Source organism: Lynx canadensis, chromosome B2 (genome assembly GCF_007474595.2).
Source record: "Lynx canadensis isolate LIC74 chromosome B2, mLynCan4.pri.v2, whole genome shotgun sequence".
Lineage (NCBI taxonomy): Eukaryota > Metazoa > Chordata > Mammalia > Carnivora > Felidae > Lynx > Lynx canadensis.
In genome coordinates, this window is record NC_044307.1 from 38,623,343 (window position 1) to 38,640,297 (window position 16,955).

The 16,955-nt window shown below is 44.0% G+C and overlaps 1 protein-coding gene across 6 annotated transcripts in view; it reads left to right on the forward strand.

The window, feature by feature from the left end:
* Positions 1-16,955, forward strand: part of DAAM2 (dishevelled associated activator of morphogenesis 2) — a 119,854-nt gene that overhangs the window by 93,776 nt on the left and 9,123 nt on the right. For 5 of the 6 annotated variants that reach the window (XM_030315434.1, XM_030315432.1, XM_030315433.1 and 2 more), the window contains 6 exons: positions 1,825-1,932; positions 4,275-4,298; positions 5,304-5,410; positions 6,605-6,689; positions 8,254-8,360; positions 8,476-8,564. In XM_030315434.1, coding sequence (XP_030171294.1) covers positions 1,825-1,932; positions 4,275-4,298; positions 5,304-5,410; positions 6,605-6,689; positions 8,254-8,360; positions 8,476-8,564 — 520 coding nt within the window. The remainder of the gene's footprint in view (positions 1-1,824; positions 1,933-4,274; positions 4,299-5,303; positions 5,411-6,604; positions 6,690-8,253; positions 8,361-8,475; positions 8,565-16,955) is intronic. The other variant, XM_030315437.1, reaches the window with a different exon arrangement.

The following is a 16,955-nucleotide window of genomic DNA, read 5'->3' on the forward strand; positions in this document are numbered from 1 at the left end:
GGAGAAAGATTTCCCTGGCATATAAAGGATGTCTCTAGAAGGGCAGAAGCCCCAGGAACTAGACTGGAAATGATGAGGTCTTGGCCACAGTGATGCAAAAATTAAAGTCAGGCATTATTCTATACAGTGGGCACATCAGGGCGACTTGGTAAAATGCAGCATGTAGAGAATACTAGGAATTGAGGGACCTCTGTCTGGCTCCAGAGCTCAGCTACCCCTCCATGATGAGCTGCATATGGAGATGGGATGGCATGTGGCAAGAAAGGTGGGAGAGCTGGGTGCTTAGCCTGTTCTCTTAGGGGAAGCTCTTTCCGGGGTTGACCATCCAGCTCTCTCACTCCAGCTGGTTCTTCTTGCCATGGCCTCACCAGGAATAAAGATCAATGGCAAGTTTTACCTGTGTGGGCTTTCCCATGGAGCCCACCCACCTCTACTCCAGGCCTAGATTCAGATGGGGAACCAGTTAGAGGTTTCCCTTCCTTGCTTTCTTGGTTCAATTTCCCCTCCCATCTTCTCTCTGCCTCCCATCTACCCCATTCTGGGGGCCTGGCTCCTTTCCCCAGTCCCCTTCCCTTACCCCACGCATGCTCCTGTGCACGCACACGTGTACACACACACACACACACACACACACACACACACACACACACGCAGTGGTTGTTTCTGCCATGAAAAGAATGTGTCTGTGTTGGGTTTGGCCAGTTGCCTGTATCCCTTGCTGCTCCGAGCTTCCCAGCCCGGCATTCCACAAGAGGGTCCCTGGCCTTAGGAAGGCCACAGGAATGTCCCCACCCCCCTGCTCTGGCCTAGCCTCCCCTTTCCAGAGTTTAAGAAAATAAAAGTGAGTGAAAGGTATGTTTCTCTCTCTAAGCCTTGCTGAGGGGGAGATGGAGGGAGGAGGCAGCAGTGGCCTTAGAAAGGTTCCCCAGCTGCCTTCCAGGCAGAGGAAGGTGGGAGATTCCATTTTAAAGGACAGCAAAGCTCGGGATGAGGCGAAGATCCCTGGGAGGACAGAGTCAGAGCACCCTGGGAGGGGCTGTGCTCTCTGCCCTCTGAGCCATTGTCAGGGTGCTGTGAGACCACTGGGGCCCTCTCATCTTGGCTGATGGGGCCTCCCCCCAGGGAAGGGATTCAATGCCAGGGTTCTACACAGAAGTGGGACATTTCCTAGGTGGAGAGACCTTGGAATGTAAACCCTTGGATGCATTCCAACTGTGAGGGATAGACCACTTTCCTGGGTCTGACCAACAGGAAGTTGTGGCAGAGTCTTGCTGGCCTGAACAGTCACTATAGGGGCCAGGATATCTCAGGCTTTGGCATTTGTCCACTTCCTGGGAATCTGGGAAAGTGGGAAGAAGACCCCTGGGAGAGAAAATGACCATCTCAGTTACGAGAAATATAGTGGGCACTGAGGATTTGAGGATCTCAAATATGTGTGGGCACTATTCCGTCCAGTGACTCCAGCCGACACTGACCTTTAGGGAGTGTGTCCTGAGAACACTGGTTTAGTTTGGTTTTTCTGGAAAGAGTTTCATACCCTCTTTCATATTTGCCCACCCATCACTCCACTCCGTTTGATTTCTGGAACATACTTACATGTGGTCCCACAAGAAAAGGAGGACGAGGGGGTTGGCTCTGGCCTCTGCTTTGGAGCAGAGTATTTAAGATTTGGGGGAAGATGAATCAACTCCCTTCTGAAGGCCCGAAAGCCTGGCTATTGTATTTTGTGCAGCTGGGAACAGGGAGGGTTAGGGAGACATTGGACCTCTTCATAATGAAGGAGTTGAGTCAACCACTGGGTCTTCTCCCTGTGCTGAATCTTAGGAACGTGTCCCTGGCACCGTATGGAATGAGGTTGATGACATGCGGGTATTTCGGATTCTGGATCTAGAGGACTTTGAAAAAATGTTTTCAGCTTATCAGAGGCACCAGGTAAGACCCTGCCCTGCCCCCTCAGCTGCTTGGGTCTAGCCTTCCAGTCTTGACTTCACCTATGCCTCTTGAACCCAACCCTCGACCCCTCCTCTCTCCCTCCCTTCCTCTCATGTATACTGAATGATTTTACTCCTGATTAGGTACCATTCTTTGCTGGGGGACATGGATCCGAATTAGAGGTGTGAAGTCCAGCAGGGAGAAACATCCCATTGTATTACAGTTCTGACACACAGTTGTGTGTATTTACACATCAAGTGCTGGAATCATATTTTGTCTGTTTCTCTCTTTCATCTTGGAGCACTGGAGATGGAGTCACAGGCCCTGACCACTTTTGACCCCTGTTCTTTCTTTGGCCCCAGGATCTAGACACTATACGTAGCAGGCATGATAACTTTCAAATCATTTTCTCCACCGTACTCTCCCAACACCCACCCCCACGAGTCAGTTAGCCACGGGTGTCAGTGTTTCAAGGAAGATGGAGCTTCTCCAGGTCACATTAGGGGGTTAGGGTGGGTCTGGGCAGGGCTGGAGGAGCCCTGCAGACACTGCTTACAGATGGCTGGTCAGTCCGCCTGCTCTTCTAGCAGCAGTAAGAGGGTGGGAGGGTGGATGAATGCAGAGCATCCCTGAGGCAGTGCCAGTTCTCAGACCTTGTCCTCACAGGAATGTGAGTCAGGAGGTGTGTCTGGGCCCAGGAATCTGCACTGTAGCTGGCACATCTGGGGGCCCTTCCCCCAAGCCCAGTTTGGATATTCCCAGCCTCAAGGCTTTAGAGTGTGTTCTCTCTGGCCTCCCTTTGAAGGTTGTTGCCTCTCTGTGCTGTGCCACTTTCTCCTGTCTCCTCTGCTGAGCCCAGGGTGCCAGCCCTGAGGACACCCCAGGTGCCAGCGAGTGGGATCTGTGCCCTCCTGGGCCCTGGGGAGCAGCTGCATGTTGTGGCCGGGCTCCCCAGTGCTTTCTGCCAAGTTCAGACCTGTGGACAACCCTTCCTGAGGGCACACAAGACTCCTCTTAGGGGCCTAGCCAAAGGGATGGAGTAGGGGTGGGGCTCTGGCCTTGACTTGGGGTTCTGGAAAAACCAGATAGTTGGTATTTAATTTAAATGTATGTGCTCAAGGCATCTGATTCTTTACCCTAATTCCAGGCAGAATTTTTAGCCCCTACCCATATCAGGCTGGCATGGCCTCAGGCAGCAGCTGTGGCTTAGCAGGAGGGGGAAGGGGTTCCTCTGAGCACTTGTGGATTGGTGCTCCTGAGTGGAACAGAGGGAGCATGTGCAAGGGGTGTATCAGGCATGGTCAATCACACAACTCCCCCTAACTGGAGAGTCTTCCTGGTGTCCAGGATTCCATCCTGGCCCATCCGGTTTCCAGGGCCCCTGAGGTCAGGCTAGGATGGGGACCAGTGGGGAGAGAGAGAGACTATGGGAATTAGAAACAACCTGCGTCTGGGGCCTCCCAGTTTGGTGACTGGAGAAGAGTTGTCTTCTGTTTCTTCTCTGAATCCCCTATTTCAGGACTGACCTCACCCAGAGGTTGCCCAGACTTGGGGTGAATTGTCACTTGGTGGTTGCTCAGACTTGGGGTGAATTCACAGCAGCAGAGCTGGAGAGATCCCAGAGGATGCATGGCCCTGGTCCCTAGTGGCCTCCTTTCCCTGTCTTGGGGTCCAGGATGCATGGGCTTGTTGGGGAAGGAGGTCCTATGAGCTGTGGGGTCTTCCCTCTGTGTCTTATGCAGGTCCTGAATTAGTGACTTAAACTCCATCAGGGTCAGTAAGGGAGAACCGGGTGTGGGCCATGTCCCCTCAGCTCCCTTAGAGATCAAAAGACAGACAAAGGGCAAGAGGCAAAATTCAGGGACACCTGCTTTCCTCTGCCTCAATGAATACAACTTTCACATGTTTCTTGCCCCTTCTGGTTGTATCTCCTCTCCTGTTTAGAAAGATGAAGTCATCCAGCAGTGGAGGAATGCTTTCTGCCCTCTGGGCAATGTCCCAGCAGAGGAGAGGGAAAAATAGCAGCCAAGGCCTGGGTTGGGGAGCTTGAGAGCTTGGCCTGGCCCGACTAGGGAGTGGTGGTGCCACTGGGCCCAGAGCAGGCAGGAGACCTGCTCCCCACTTTGTGGCTTCTCTGTGAGTGCATGTCTGCTAGAATCACCTCCTGTCCACAGCTATTTGCCAGTCTCTATCTCCAGCCATATGGGTCACCTTGGGATTGGGAGGACGGAGTGGATGCTGAGGGGTTCCCATGTCTCTCCTACTGTCCCTGGGTCCCTGAACCTCTTGGCTAACATTGTGCATGTTTAATTCTCTGTTGGCTGTGGCTGCTACCTGCCTAGGAGCTGATAACTAATCCTCAGCAGGTGAGTCACTCTTGGGGCTCTGGACACTCTAACTTCTAACCACTGTCCTGGGCTGCTGGCCTGTACTGGCCCAAACAGAGGGCTTATTCATTCTACCTTCTACCTTTATTACCCATCCCAACAGGGAAACATGGGAAAGGGCCCCCAAAGAGAAAGCAGAAATGTAGGGGAGGGAAGTAATTCAAGCAGATTCCTACCAACAATGGAGGTGAATGTCTACTGTAGTAAGGAGAAAACTTCCAGGTCTATTGTATTACCCACCTGGCCCAAGGCGAGGCTATCCTGAAGACTGCACAGGCTGGGCACTGTACAATCCCAAAGCCACAATTCACAAAGATAAAGATGTGAGTGGGGGCCCTTGGAATTATACAACATGAAGCATGTGCTTGGAACAACCTCCCAGAATAAGAACTAGTTTCCTATCTACGTCACCAAGGGCCCAAGAGAAGGAAGGGAATCTGTTTTGGGGTGAGTCTGCCTGCTGGAACTCCAGTGAAGAGAATTCTTCATGGGATTCTGCCTCAGTTTCCCCACCTGTGAACTCGAAACATCCTCTACTCTGGGCACACTGGGCTGTGCTTGAAGTCTTCAGGAGTCTAGGAACTGTGGCCTGATGGGAACTTGGAACCAGCTTCTCATCATAAGCTTGGGGAAACTGTCTGGGTGGGGTGGTAGAGTAGGGCTGATTCTCTGGGATGCTGTGGATCATATCACATTGCCCAAAGCCGTAGGGGTCCGTCTGGGCTCTAGTTTGCCAGAGAGGGCAATCTCTAAAAAGGAGGGGGGTCTTCATTGCCCCCAACCCATTCTAACCCATGGTAAAGTCCCAGTCTACTTGATTATTAACTACCCTTGTCTCTCTCTCCTGTCTTTTTCTTTCCATTTTTCTTCCCTTCACACCAGGAGTATCCCCTGGTTGGTGTGGGAGTGGTTCCCGGGGGTGGGCAAGGCAAGGATTGGGGAACATACATACCTCAACCTTTCTACTTGGCTTGTCGGTTTCAGAAAGAGCTGGGCTCCACAGAGGACATCTACCTGGCCTCCCGCAAGGTCAAAGAGTTGTCGGTCATTGACGGCCGGCGGGCACAGAACTGCATCATCCTTCTCTCTAAGTATGTGCTTGCATAGCCTGTTCAGCCCTTGGTGGGAGGGATGAGACCCCAGGAGGCAGGGCCTTGAGAGGGCTAGAGCAAAAGCCGACAGTGGAACTGAATGCCTGGGGACAGGAGCGACAGAGGAATGGTGTGACAGCAGTCTCTGCGCTCCCCTTGCCCCCCGCAGTCCCCTGGGAATGGTAGGGGACCACTGATCTAGAACCCTCCCTGGGAGGGTTCTAGGGAGCCTTTGGGAGCTCATGTTCTGCAGCAGTGTGGGGCTCTGAAGACAGGAAACTGTCCCTGGTCAGCATCTGGCAGCAGAGTTGCTCTAAGCCCATGGAGGGCCCCGCTAGGCTTAGGCCACAGAGCAGCATGATCTCAGCCCCCAAGCATTTCCCGTGGCTACAGAACAAACAAGGCAGTATCTGCACTAACAGCACAGCTTCTGTGCGGGGCCTCCTGCCTGAGCCAGGGTCAGAGGGCACTGCCTCCCATACTATTCTTAGCCCTGCCCCAGCCATCTCTAGGGCATCCATCCCCCTTTCTTCTCATAGACCCCAGGCCTCAGTTTCTCCCTCTTGATGGTGGAGGAGAGTTCTCTATCCCCAGGATTCCCAATGGTATGCATCTGGAAGGATAGGGAAGGGCTCTCTCTCTCTGTGTGTGTGTGTGTGTGTGTGTGTGTGTGTGTGGAGGGGGGTGGCTTGTCCCTCACCCAGACAGCAAGACATATGGGAGCAGCTGTGTGGGAGCTGAGGCGCTGTCAGAAGACTGAGGGCTCTTCTGTCTTCCGACACTGAAGGAAGCAGGAAACAGCCCCCTTTGTGGCCTGCTGATATTCCCATCCTCCCATGGAGATGCACTAGATATTTTAGGAAGGAGAAGGATCAGAAACCTTTTTTTCCTGTCTCTCTGTCTACACTAAAGATGGCCCCTTTTACTCCCAAATGTCCCTATCACTTATGACAGACACTGAAGCAAGACTCAAGTCTATGCTTTGACTAAAACATATCATTATTGAGTTTATAGAGTGAACCATATCAGTTTAGTTAGAGAAGGCTTTGCAAAGGTGGTAAAGAGGGAGCACTGTGGAATATACTCCCATGTTGACATGAGGGAGAGAGAGAGAGCAGGAGAGGAGAAGGGCTGGGGTCTGCCCTGAGCAGAGGGGCCCGGCCAGGCTTCTCAAGGGGCAGGGTTTCCCTTCAGGCTGAAGCTTTCTAACGAAGAGATCCGGCAGGCCGTCTTGAAGATGGACGAGCAGGAGGACCTCGCAAAGGACATGCTGGAGCAGGTGAGGCCTCTAGTGGGGAGGGGATGGGAGCTGAAACTAGGGGGCAGCTGGCCCCCAGAGAGGCCAACGCTTTTAGTTAAAGGGGAAATCAGGCTGGAGGACGGAGGATTGGGGGGAGGTTTATAGACACTCCCTAGACCAGCCTTTCTGAGAGGAGGCCAGGAAAGGCAGCATCTTTTCTAGCGGACTGAGGCCCTGAAAGGAGATATGAGGTATGATCCCCCCTGGGCCCAAGACAAAGTCAGAGTGACCTATAGTCATATCTTCCCCAAATCTCTTCTACCTCAATTTATTGGGTCCTTCAAAAGAAACCTAGAAAGCACCAAACAAAACCACCATCAGTTGGACCTCGTTAGAATGAAGAACTCTGTTCATCAAAAGGCACCATTGCTAGAGGGAAAAGACAAGCCAGACCTTAGAAGACATTTGCTTTATGGACATCTAGCAAAGATCTCATATTCAGAATAAAGAACTCTACCGATCAGTGAGAAAATAACAAACAGCTCCACTTGAAAATGAGCAGAAGACTTGAACAGGTACTTCAATGAAAGAGAATTTCCGAGTGGCTCAACAGTTGTAGGCATCCAAGAAACACAGTAAACCACAGTGAGGCAGCACCACACCCCCCTACTGGAATAGCTAAAATTGAAAAGATACTGACAATGCCAAATGTTGACAAGGATGTGAAGCGACTGGGATTCCCACTGGCTACAATAATTTGGGGAACAATTTGGCAGTCCATGCAAAGGCTAAATCTATCCTACTGCCCAGCAATCCTGTGGCTAGATGCAGAGAAATGAGTGCAAACATTGACTCTACGAGATAGACGCAAGAATATTTATAACACTTTTATTCATGAAACCCCCAAGCTGTCTACAATCCAACTGTCCATCAATGAGAAATTGCATAAATATACTGTGGTATATTCCTATAATAGAATACTGTCCAACACGTATAAAAAGCAAACTACCAATACTTACAGCATGGATGAGTCTCAGACATTGTGTTATGCAAATGAAGCCAGACACCAAAGAAAACACATAGCATGAGTCCATTTATACGAAGTTCAAGACTAGGTAAATGTAATCTAAGGTGATAGAATTCAGTTGAGAGGCTATAAGGTGGAGGTGTGGCTTACTGAAGTGATACGAAAGAACTTTCTGGGGGATGGAAATCTTCTGTATCTTAATCTAGATGGCAGTTCAGTGGGTGGTTTTGTCAAAATTCATTGAACTGAACATTTAAGATAGATGCATTTTATGTAAATTATACCTCAATAAACTTGGGTTTAAAAGAAAAAAATCATTGAGCTGTGTACTTAAGAATAGTGTACTTTATATAAATTACATCTCAGTTTTAAAAAGTGAAAAAAGAAAAGTCTAGAGCTGGGTGTCCTGTGGTCCCCTTTGGGCAGATGAAGCGTAAACCTACCATATGAAGATGCCTCTCTCTTTTAAGGACCCCTCCCCATCTTGAGCCTGGGCAGTGTATGGGCATCCACGCATAGCACCCTCATATTAGTTTCTCAGCAGTTTCCTGTGTGACCTCCATCTGCTCTTTGCAGCTCCTCAAGTTCATCCCAGAGAAGAGCGACATTGACCTCCTCGAGGAGCACAAGCATGAGATCGAGCGGATGGCCCGGGCTGACCGCTTCCTCTATGAAATGAGCAGGTCAGGGCAGTGGGCATGGAGGGGGGGCGTTGGGGGTGCACAGGCAAAAGAGGGTCTGGATCTGGCTCCTGGAGCTGGAGGGGCTGCCTCATGATGTGGCTCGCCCCATCCACAGGATCGACCACTACCAGCAGCGACTACAGGCCCTGTTCTTCAAAAAGAAGTTCCAGGAGCGTCTGGCTGAGGCCAAACCCAAAGTGGAAGGTATGTTTGAGGGCATGGGGAGGCCTAGAGTGGAGAGGCATCTGGGAGGGCCAATGGGCAGGAATCCGTGAACTGGGACTGAGGAAAACTTTCTCATTTTCAATCTGCCCCTTCCCCCCACCAAAAAAACCCAAAGCCAAGGACAAAATTTAAAACTACGGTTACTGTAAATATATGCGCTTGTTTATATCAGCACATGTGCCAGACATGCGACACATTTCCTGTGCCTCAGCCTGCAAACTCTCCAAGGTGAGGGATCTGTTGATATCTGCGCCAGCTGGGCCAGAAATGCTGACCAATGATAATAGCAAGCACCTAGAACAGGGCCTGGCATGTATTGAGCTCATCAGTCTTTACCCTCCTCGAGAGCTACTAGGTTCATAGAAGACCTCTGGCACATTATTTTAAGCGTGCCCTGTTCAGAAAAGTAGGAAACTGGTTGGGTAACCCTTGGAGGCATCTAGGTTTTCTAGGTTAGGGAATCCCCCCTACACAGGCTTTTTCCAGATGGGCACTTTGTAATTCAATGGGAACCATGTAGCATGCATTGCATGAAACATTCCTTGTGGATGGCTTCATTGGTCCTCACAATCACTATGGGTACATCCATTCTCTCATGTCTAAAATGGGGACATGCTGTCTGAGGCCATGTTACCAGTGAGTGGTGGAGCCAGGATTGGAACACAGATGTTCTTCAGAATTCATCTTCACTCTTGCTGGGTAGTACTTCACAGACAATGGCAGAGGATTGTGGCGGGAAGGAGGGGGGGACGGGGAGGGGCAGAGAGTTTGGGGAAAAAAGTCAGGATGGCCCATGCAGACCCACCAGTGGAGAAGCAGGTGAGGCTGTGAGGCCTACCTGGGGGAAGGACAGGACAGCAGAGTGGAACAGGAGAGCCTGAGTCCAGGATGCTGAGGGGGGGGGGGGTGGGGCAGGCTGGGGCAGAGCAGAGAGAGCATGGGCCCCCTCTGCTGGACACCAAGGCTGGCAAGCATTCCCCTGATGATGCCGAGTCCAGAGAATGGCCTTTCCTGGAGCTGCGTCAGGGATGTTTGGGGGTGGGGGTAGGTGGGTGTGACAGAGCTAGAGGCATAGACCTTCTGCAATCTGCCCCCTACCATACACACACACACACACACACACACACACACGTGTGCATTCACACACACAAGGGAACTGCAGGCTGGCTGTAATCATAAATAATCATTCTGAGGGAGAAGGATTGAGATCAGCAGTGATTCTGTAGGTCTAAGGTCTGGCAGTCCCTCCTGCCCTGGTGATGAGTAAATCCTTACCTTCAGACTGCCTTCTTTGTCCTGCTGCAGACTGCCTTTGGGGCATGAGGCACAGATAAGGGAATCAGTCCAAGACCTATGCTCAACCATTTGTGTGTCTTGGGTCAGTGGAGCAAATGTGAGCAATTACCGTTTGGACTTGTGGAACCAGAGTTATTTAGCCACTGGGTAGGGTTAATCTCAGATAATCTCAGAGCCCACTCCTAAGAGTTAGTCATTGAATGCTCAGGAGAGTCTCCCTTTAATATTAAGCCAAGCTGAGTAAGACATGTTTTGGATGGCAAAACCTGCTGGCAAAGGTAATAATCGCTCTGTGATAGCAATGGCTGCTATTCTAGAATGGTCTGGAGGTCTCTTCCCTGAGAGTTGGGAAGAGGTGGCTGAAGTTGTAGCTTACAGAATCAGGTCAGTGGCTTCACTAGGAATGGAGACAAGAGGATTGTGCAGGAGTTGGGATTCATATTTTTCCTTCCAGTTCTAGGAAGTATTCCTGGAAAAGCTAAGATTTGGCCAATCCCAGCTGGTGATGAGCTATTGACACCCTACCCACCACTTCCCAACAAGGCCTCTGGGTCAATTTGCCAAAAGCCAATTCACCAAATTTGACAGATTTACCAATTCTTCTATGAATATATTCATGAAACATACTTTTCTTGAATGTATTCTTATGAATATGTTCATTGCTGAATATACCAAAGTTACCGATTCTCATTTTGAATACATTTACTGAATATAGTCAAGATGAATATGGTTTCAAATGTAAACATTCTTATGAATATAGTCACGAATATATTATTCTTATGAATATATCTAAAATGTCTGCATTGCAATGGATGTTTCCTCATTTACACTGATTTTCTTTGAACTCTTGTCAATTTCTGTTTTGCCAACATTTTAGCATTTTTAGAATTCCTTTGCAAATTTCTCAAATAGTGTATCAGCCCTAGGAAAACTATCCCAACCAATATAAATTGCTAAAAACTTTTATAAGTAGTTTTTTAAAGTAAACTTTTTATTCAAATATGGATACAGAAAAGTACACAAATCATAAGAGTCTGACTTGATGAATTATCATAAAATGAAGTAACCTGTGAAATCAACATCCGTGTTGAGAAATGGAATGTTGCCAGCCCCAAACAGCCCTGCCTCATGTCGCCCTCCCAAACATTACCCCCTACAACCATTACGCTGTCTTCTCTAAAGGTTTTATCTTTCTTAACTTTAGGTGGATGGTATAATATAATGTGAATAATTTTATGCTGGTCTCTTTTGCTCAGCACTGTGGTTGTAAGTTACTCTGTTGTTACATGTAGCAGTGAGTTATTCATTTTCAGTGCTGCATTTTATTCCATTGTATGAATATCATAATTTGTTTAACCAGTCTATTTGTTAAGAATTAAAAAAAAAAAAAAACAACTAGAAACCACTCTAATACCCATCAAGAGTAATGCTGCTATTAGGTCATAGAATATGAACATGTTCAAAGCTAGAAGCTACTGACAAACCTTAGTATTCACTTTTATAGCTTTTTTTTTCAATTTATACTTTTGTTGCTAACTTCATGATGTGTGTGCACATAAAGTATAGTTGACACACGTTACATTAGTTTCAGATGTACAATAGAGGTTGGACAAGTGTAGCTACACTGTGTAATGCTATTATACCATTGGCTATATACACTATGCTGTACATTTTATCTCCACGATTTATTCCATTACAGGAAGCCTGTATGTACCATTTCCCTTCACCCACTTTGCCTAACCCCCTACCCTTCTCCCTTCTGGCAGCCATCAGTTCTCTGTATTTATGGGTCTGTGTCTGGTTTTTGTGTATTTTTTAGATTCTACATATAAGTAAAATTACATGGTATTTGTCTTTCTCTAACTTATTTCACTTAGCATAATACCTTTAGGTCCATCCATGTTGTCACAAATGCTAAGATCTCATTCTTTTTTATGGCTGAATAATATTCCATTGTGTGTATCTTCTTTCTTTGTTGGTGTTTTGAGAATTTTCCCCAGCTTTATTGAGGTATGATTAACAAAAATTGTGTATATTTAAGGTGTACAAGTGTATATACTTAAGATTCACAATTGTATATATTTTTATTTTTTAAATTCCAGTATAATTAACATACAGTATTATATTAAGTTTTAGGTGTACAATATAGGGATTCAATAATTCTATAATTATGTACATTCATAATGCTCATTATAATAAGTATACTATTAATCCCCTTCACCTATTTCACCCGTTCCCCCACCCACCTTTTGTTCTCTATATTTAAGAGGGTTTTTTTTTTTTTTTTTTTTTTGGTCTCTTTTTTTCCTTTGTTGTATGGTACTGACACATAAACAGACACGTAGATCAATGGAACAGAATAGAGAGCCCAGAAATAAATCTATACTTGTATGGTCAATTAACCTACACAAGGGGGGCAAGAATATACAATGGAGAAAAGATAATCTCTTCAACAAATGGTGCTGGAAAAACTGGACAGCTACATGCAAAAGAATGAAACTTAGCCACTTTCTTACACCATACACAAAAATAAACTCAAAATATATTAAAGACTTAAATGTGAAACCTGACACCATAAAAGTCCTAGAAGAAAACTTAGGCAGTAATGTCTTTGACATCAATCTTAGCAACATTTTTCTGCATAGATCTTCTTGGACGAGGGGATCAAAAGCAAAAATAAACCTTGCGACTACACCAAAATAAAAAGCTTTTGCACAACCATATCTTCTTTATCCATTCATCCATCAGTAGAAACAGGTTACTTCCATATCTTGGCTGTTGTAAATAATGTTGCAGTAAACATAGGGGCACAGATATCTTTTTGAATTCATGTTTCATTTTCTTTGGGTAAATACACAGCAGTGGAATTATTGGATCATGTGGTGTTTCTATTTTTAGTTTTTGAAGGACCTCCATACTGTTTTCCGCAGTGGCTGCAGCAATTTCCATTCTACCAACAGTGCACAAGAGTTCCCTTTTTTTTTTTTTTTCCAGTTCCTCATCAACACTGCTATCTCTTGTGTTTTTGATTCTAGCCACTCTGAGAGGTGTGAGGTTATCCCTCACTGTGGTTTTGATTTGCACTTCCCTGATGATCACTGATGTTAAGCATGTTTTTCATGTGTCTGTTGGCTATCTGTATGTCTTCTTTGGAAAAATGTCTAGTCAGCTCCTCTGCCCATTTTTAAATTAGATTGTTTGGGTTTTGTTGGTGTTGAGTTATATAAGTTCTTTATGTATTTTGGATATTAACCCCTTATCAGATCATTTGCAAATATCTTCTCCCATTCAGTAGGTTGCCCAGTTGTTTTATTGGTTTCTTTTGCTGTGCAAAAGCTTTTTATTTTGGTGTTGTCCCAGTAGTTTATTTTTGCTTTTGTTTCCCTGGCCCGAGGAGACATATGTAGAGAAAAATATTGCTAAGGTCAGTGTCAAAGAGATTACTGCCCATGTTTTCTTCTAGGAGTTTTATGGTTTCAGCTCTCATATTTAGGTCTTTAATCCATTTTGAGTTTATTTTTGTGTATGGTGTAAGGAAGTCATCCAGCTTCTCCAGAACCATTTATTGAAGAAACTTTCTTCTCCCCATTGTAAATTCTTGCCTCCTTTGTCATTGATTAATTGACTATATAATGGTCATCTATTAATGGCCATCTATAATGGCCATCTATAAACTATGTGCCAGTACCATTGATTACTACAGTTTTAGAGTATATTTTGAAATCTGGGTATCTGATATTTCCATCTATGTTCTTCTCAAGATTGTTTTGGCTATTTGGGGTCTTTTGTGGTTCCATTCAAATTTTAGGGTTATTCATTCTAGTTCTGTGAAAAATGCTGATGGTATTTTCATAGGGGCAATCTGTATATTGCTTTGGGTAGTATGGAAATTTTAATAATTTTAATTCTTCTAATCCTTGAGTGTGGAATATCTTCCCATTGATTTTATTTTCAATTTCTTTCATCAGTGTTTTCTAATTTTCAGAGTTTATTCCTCGGTATTTTATTCTTTTTGGTACAATTATAAATGGAATTATTTTCTTAATTTTTCTTTCTGCTTCATTGTTAGTGTATAGAAAAGCAACCAACTTCTGTGTATTTTGTATCCTGAGCCTTTACTGAATTCATTTACTCTAATAGAATTTTATTGTAGTCTTTAGGGTTTCTCTGTATAGTGTCATGTCATCTGCAAGTAGTGACAGTTTAACTTCTTCCTTATCAATTTGGTTACCTCTTCTTTCTTGTCTGATTGCAGTGATTAGGACTTCCACTACTATGTTGAATAAAAGTATTGAGAGTGGACATCCTTGTCTGTTCTTGATCTTAAAGGAAAAACTTTGTTTTTCACCACTGAGTATGATGATAGTTGTGGGTTTTTCATGATATTTATTGTGTTCAGGCATGTTCCCTCTAAATCTACTTGGTTGAGAGTTTTATCAAGAACAGATGTTGAATTTTGTCAAATGCTTTTTCTGCATGTATTGAAATGGTCCTATGATTTTTATCCTTTCTCTTGCTGATGTGAGGTATCATGTTGATTTGCAAATATTGAACCATCCTTGCATCTCTGAAACGAATCCCACTTGATTGCATTCAATGATACATTAAAAAAATCATCACAGTTTGCTATTATTTTGTTGAGAAGTTTTGCGTCTATGTTCATCAGGGATATTGGCCTGTAGGTTTTGGGTTGTTTATTCTGTAGTGTCTTTGGTTTTGGTATCAGAATAATTCTGTCTTCATAGAATGTATTTGGAAGCTTTCCTCTCTATTCTACTTTATGAAGTAACTTGAGAATAGGTATTAACCCTTTTTTAAATGGTTAGTAGAATTCACCTGTAAATCTATCTGCTCCTGGGCTTTTGTTTGTTGAGGAGTTTTTGGATTATTTATGCAGTTTTATTAGTAGTAGTTGGTCTGTTTGTATTTTCTATTTCTTTCTGATTCAATTTTGGAAGATTGTATGTTTCTAGGGATTTATCCATTTATTTTAGGTTGTCCATTTTTGTTGGCACATAGTTTTTCATAGTAGTCTCATATGCCTTTGTATTTCTGTAGCGACTGTTGTCTCTTCTCTTTCCTTTCTGATTTTATTCACTTTTGCCTCCTTTTTTTTTTTCTTGATGAATATGGCTAAAGGCTTATTGTCTATCTTTTCAAATAACCAGCTCTTGATTTCATTGATTTTTTCCATTGTTTCTTTTAGGCTCGATTTCATTTATTTCTACTTTGACTTTCAATTCCTTCCTTCTATTCACCTTTGGCTTTTTTTCCCCACTAGTTCTTTAGGTATAATGTTAGATTGAGATTTTTCTTATTTCTTGAGGTAGACCTGTATTGCTATAAATTTCCCTCTTTGGACTGCTTTTGCTGAGTCCCAAAGATTTTGGATGATTGTGTTTTCATTTTCACTTGTTTCTATTTTCTTAATGTCATCTCATTTCGTATTGATCTACTGGCTGTTTGGTACATGTTGTTGGCCTTCACATGTTTATGTTTTTTCCAGTTTTTTTCCTTGCGATTGATTTCTAGTTTCATACCATTGTGTTCATAAAAGATGCATGGTATGATTTCAGTCTTCCTGAGTTTGAGACTGTTTTGTGGCCTAACACGTGTTCTATCCTGGAGACTTTTGCACTGTATCATGTGCACTTGTAAAGTGTATTCTGTTGTTTTTGGATAGAATATTCTGTATATATCTGTCAATATTTATGATGTATCATTGAAAGACACGGTTTCCTTATTGATTTTCTGCCTCACTTATCTATTCATTGATGTAAGTGGGATGTTAAAGTCCCTTGCTATTATTGTATTACTATCAATTTCTCCCCCTTATGTCTGTTGATATTTGCTATGTGTGTTTAGGTGATCCAATGTTGGGTACATAGATATTTGCAATTGTTATATCATCTTGTTGGATTGATCCCTTTATCATTATGTAATGCCTTTGTCTCTTGTTGCAGTCTTTGTTTTTTAAGGTCATTTCGTCTAAGTATTGCTACCCTGTTTTTTTTCCTTCTATTTGCATGGACTATCTTTTTTTTTTTTTTTTTATCTTTTCACTTTTAGTCTGTACGTGTCTTAAGGTCTAAAGTGAATCTTTTATAGGTAGCATATAGATGAGCCTTTCTTTTTAATCCATCATGCCACTCTATGTCTTTTGATTGGAGCATTTAGACCATTAGCAATTAAAGTAATTGTTGATAGGTATGTACTTATTGCCATTTTGTTCATTGTTTTCTGGTTGTTTTTGTAGTTCTTCTCTGTTTCTTCTATTGCTCTCATTCCTTGTGATCAGTGACTTTAGTGTTATGCTTGGCTTTATCTTTATTTTTTGTGTATCTGTTAAAGGTTTTGGGTTTATAGTTACTATGGGGTTCATATATAACATCCTAAGTATATGGATTTCTATATTAAATTAATGTTCACTTAAGTTTGAACACATTCTAAAAGAACTTTTTTTGCTCCACCCTCCACATTTTATGTATATAGTGTCATATTTTACATCTTTTAGTCATAATTTTTTTTTTTTACTTCTAATTAAAGCCTTTTCTTTTCTACTTAAAGAAGTCCCTTTAACATTTCTTCTAAGAATGGTTTAGTGGTGATGAACTCTTTTACCTTTTGTTTGCCTGGGAAACTCTTATCTCTCCCTCAATCCTGAGTGATGGTCTTGCTGGGTAAAGTATTCTTAGTTGTAGATTTTTTTTCCTTTCAGCACTTTGAATATATCCTGCCATTCTCTTCTGGCCTGCAAAGTTGCTGCTGAAAAATCATCTGACAGTCTTATGGCAGGGGGTTCCCATGTATGTAATTTTCCTTCTTTCTTGGTGCTTTTAAAATTCTCTATCTTTAATTTTTGACATTTTAGTTATTATATGTTACGGTGTAGACCTCCATGGGTTCATCTTATTTGGAACTCTCTGTGCTTCCTGAACCTGGATGTCTGTTTCCTTCTCCAGATTAGGCAAGTTTTCAACTATTATTTCTTCAAGTAAGTTTTGTGCACCCCTTTTTTCTTTTTCTGAGACCCCTATATATGAACATTTGTTCACTTTATGCTATGCAAAAGAT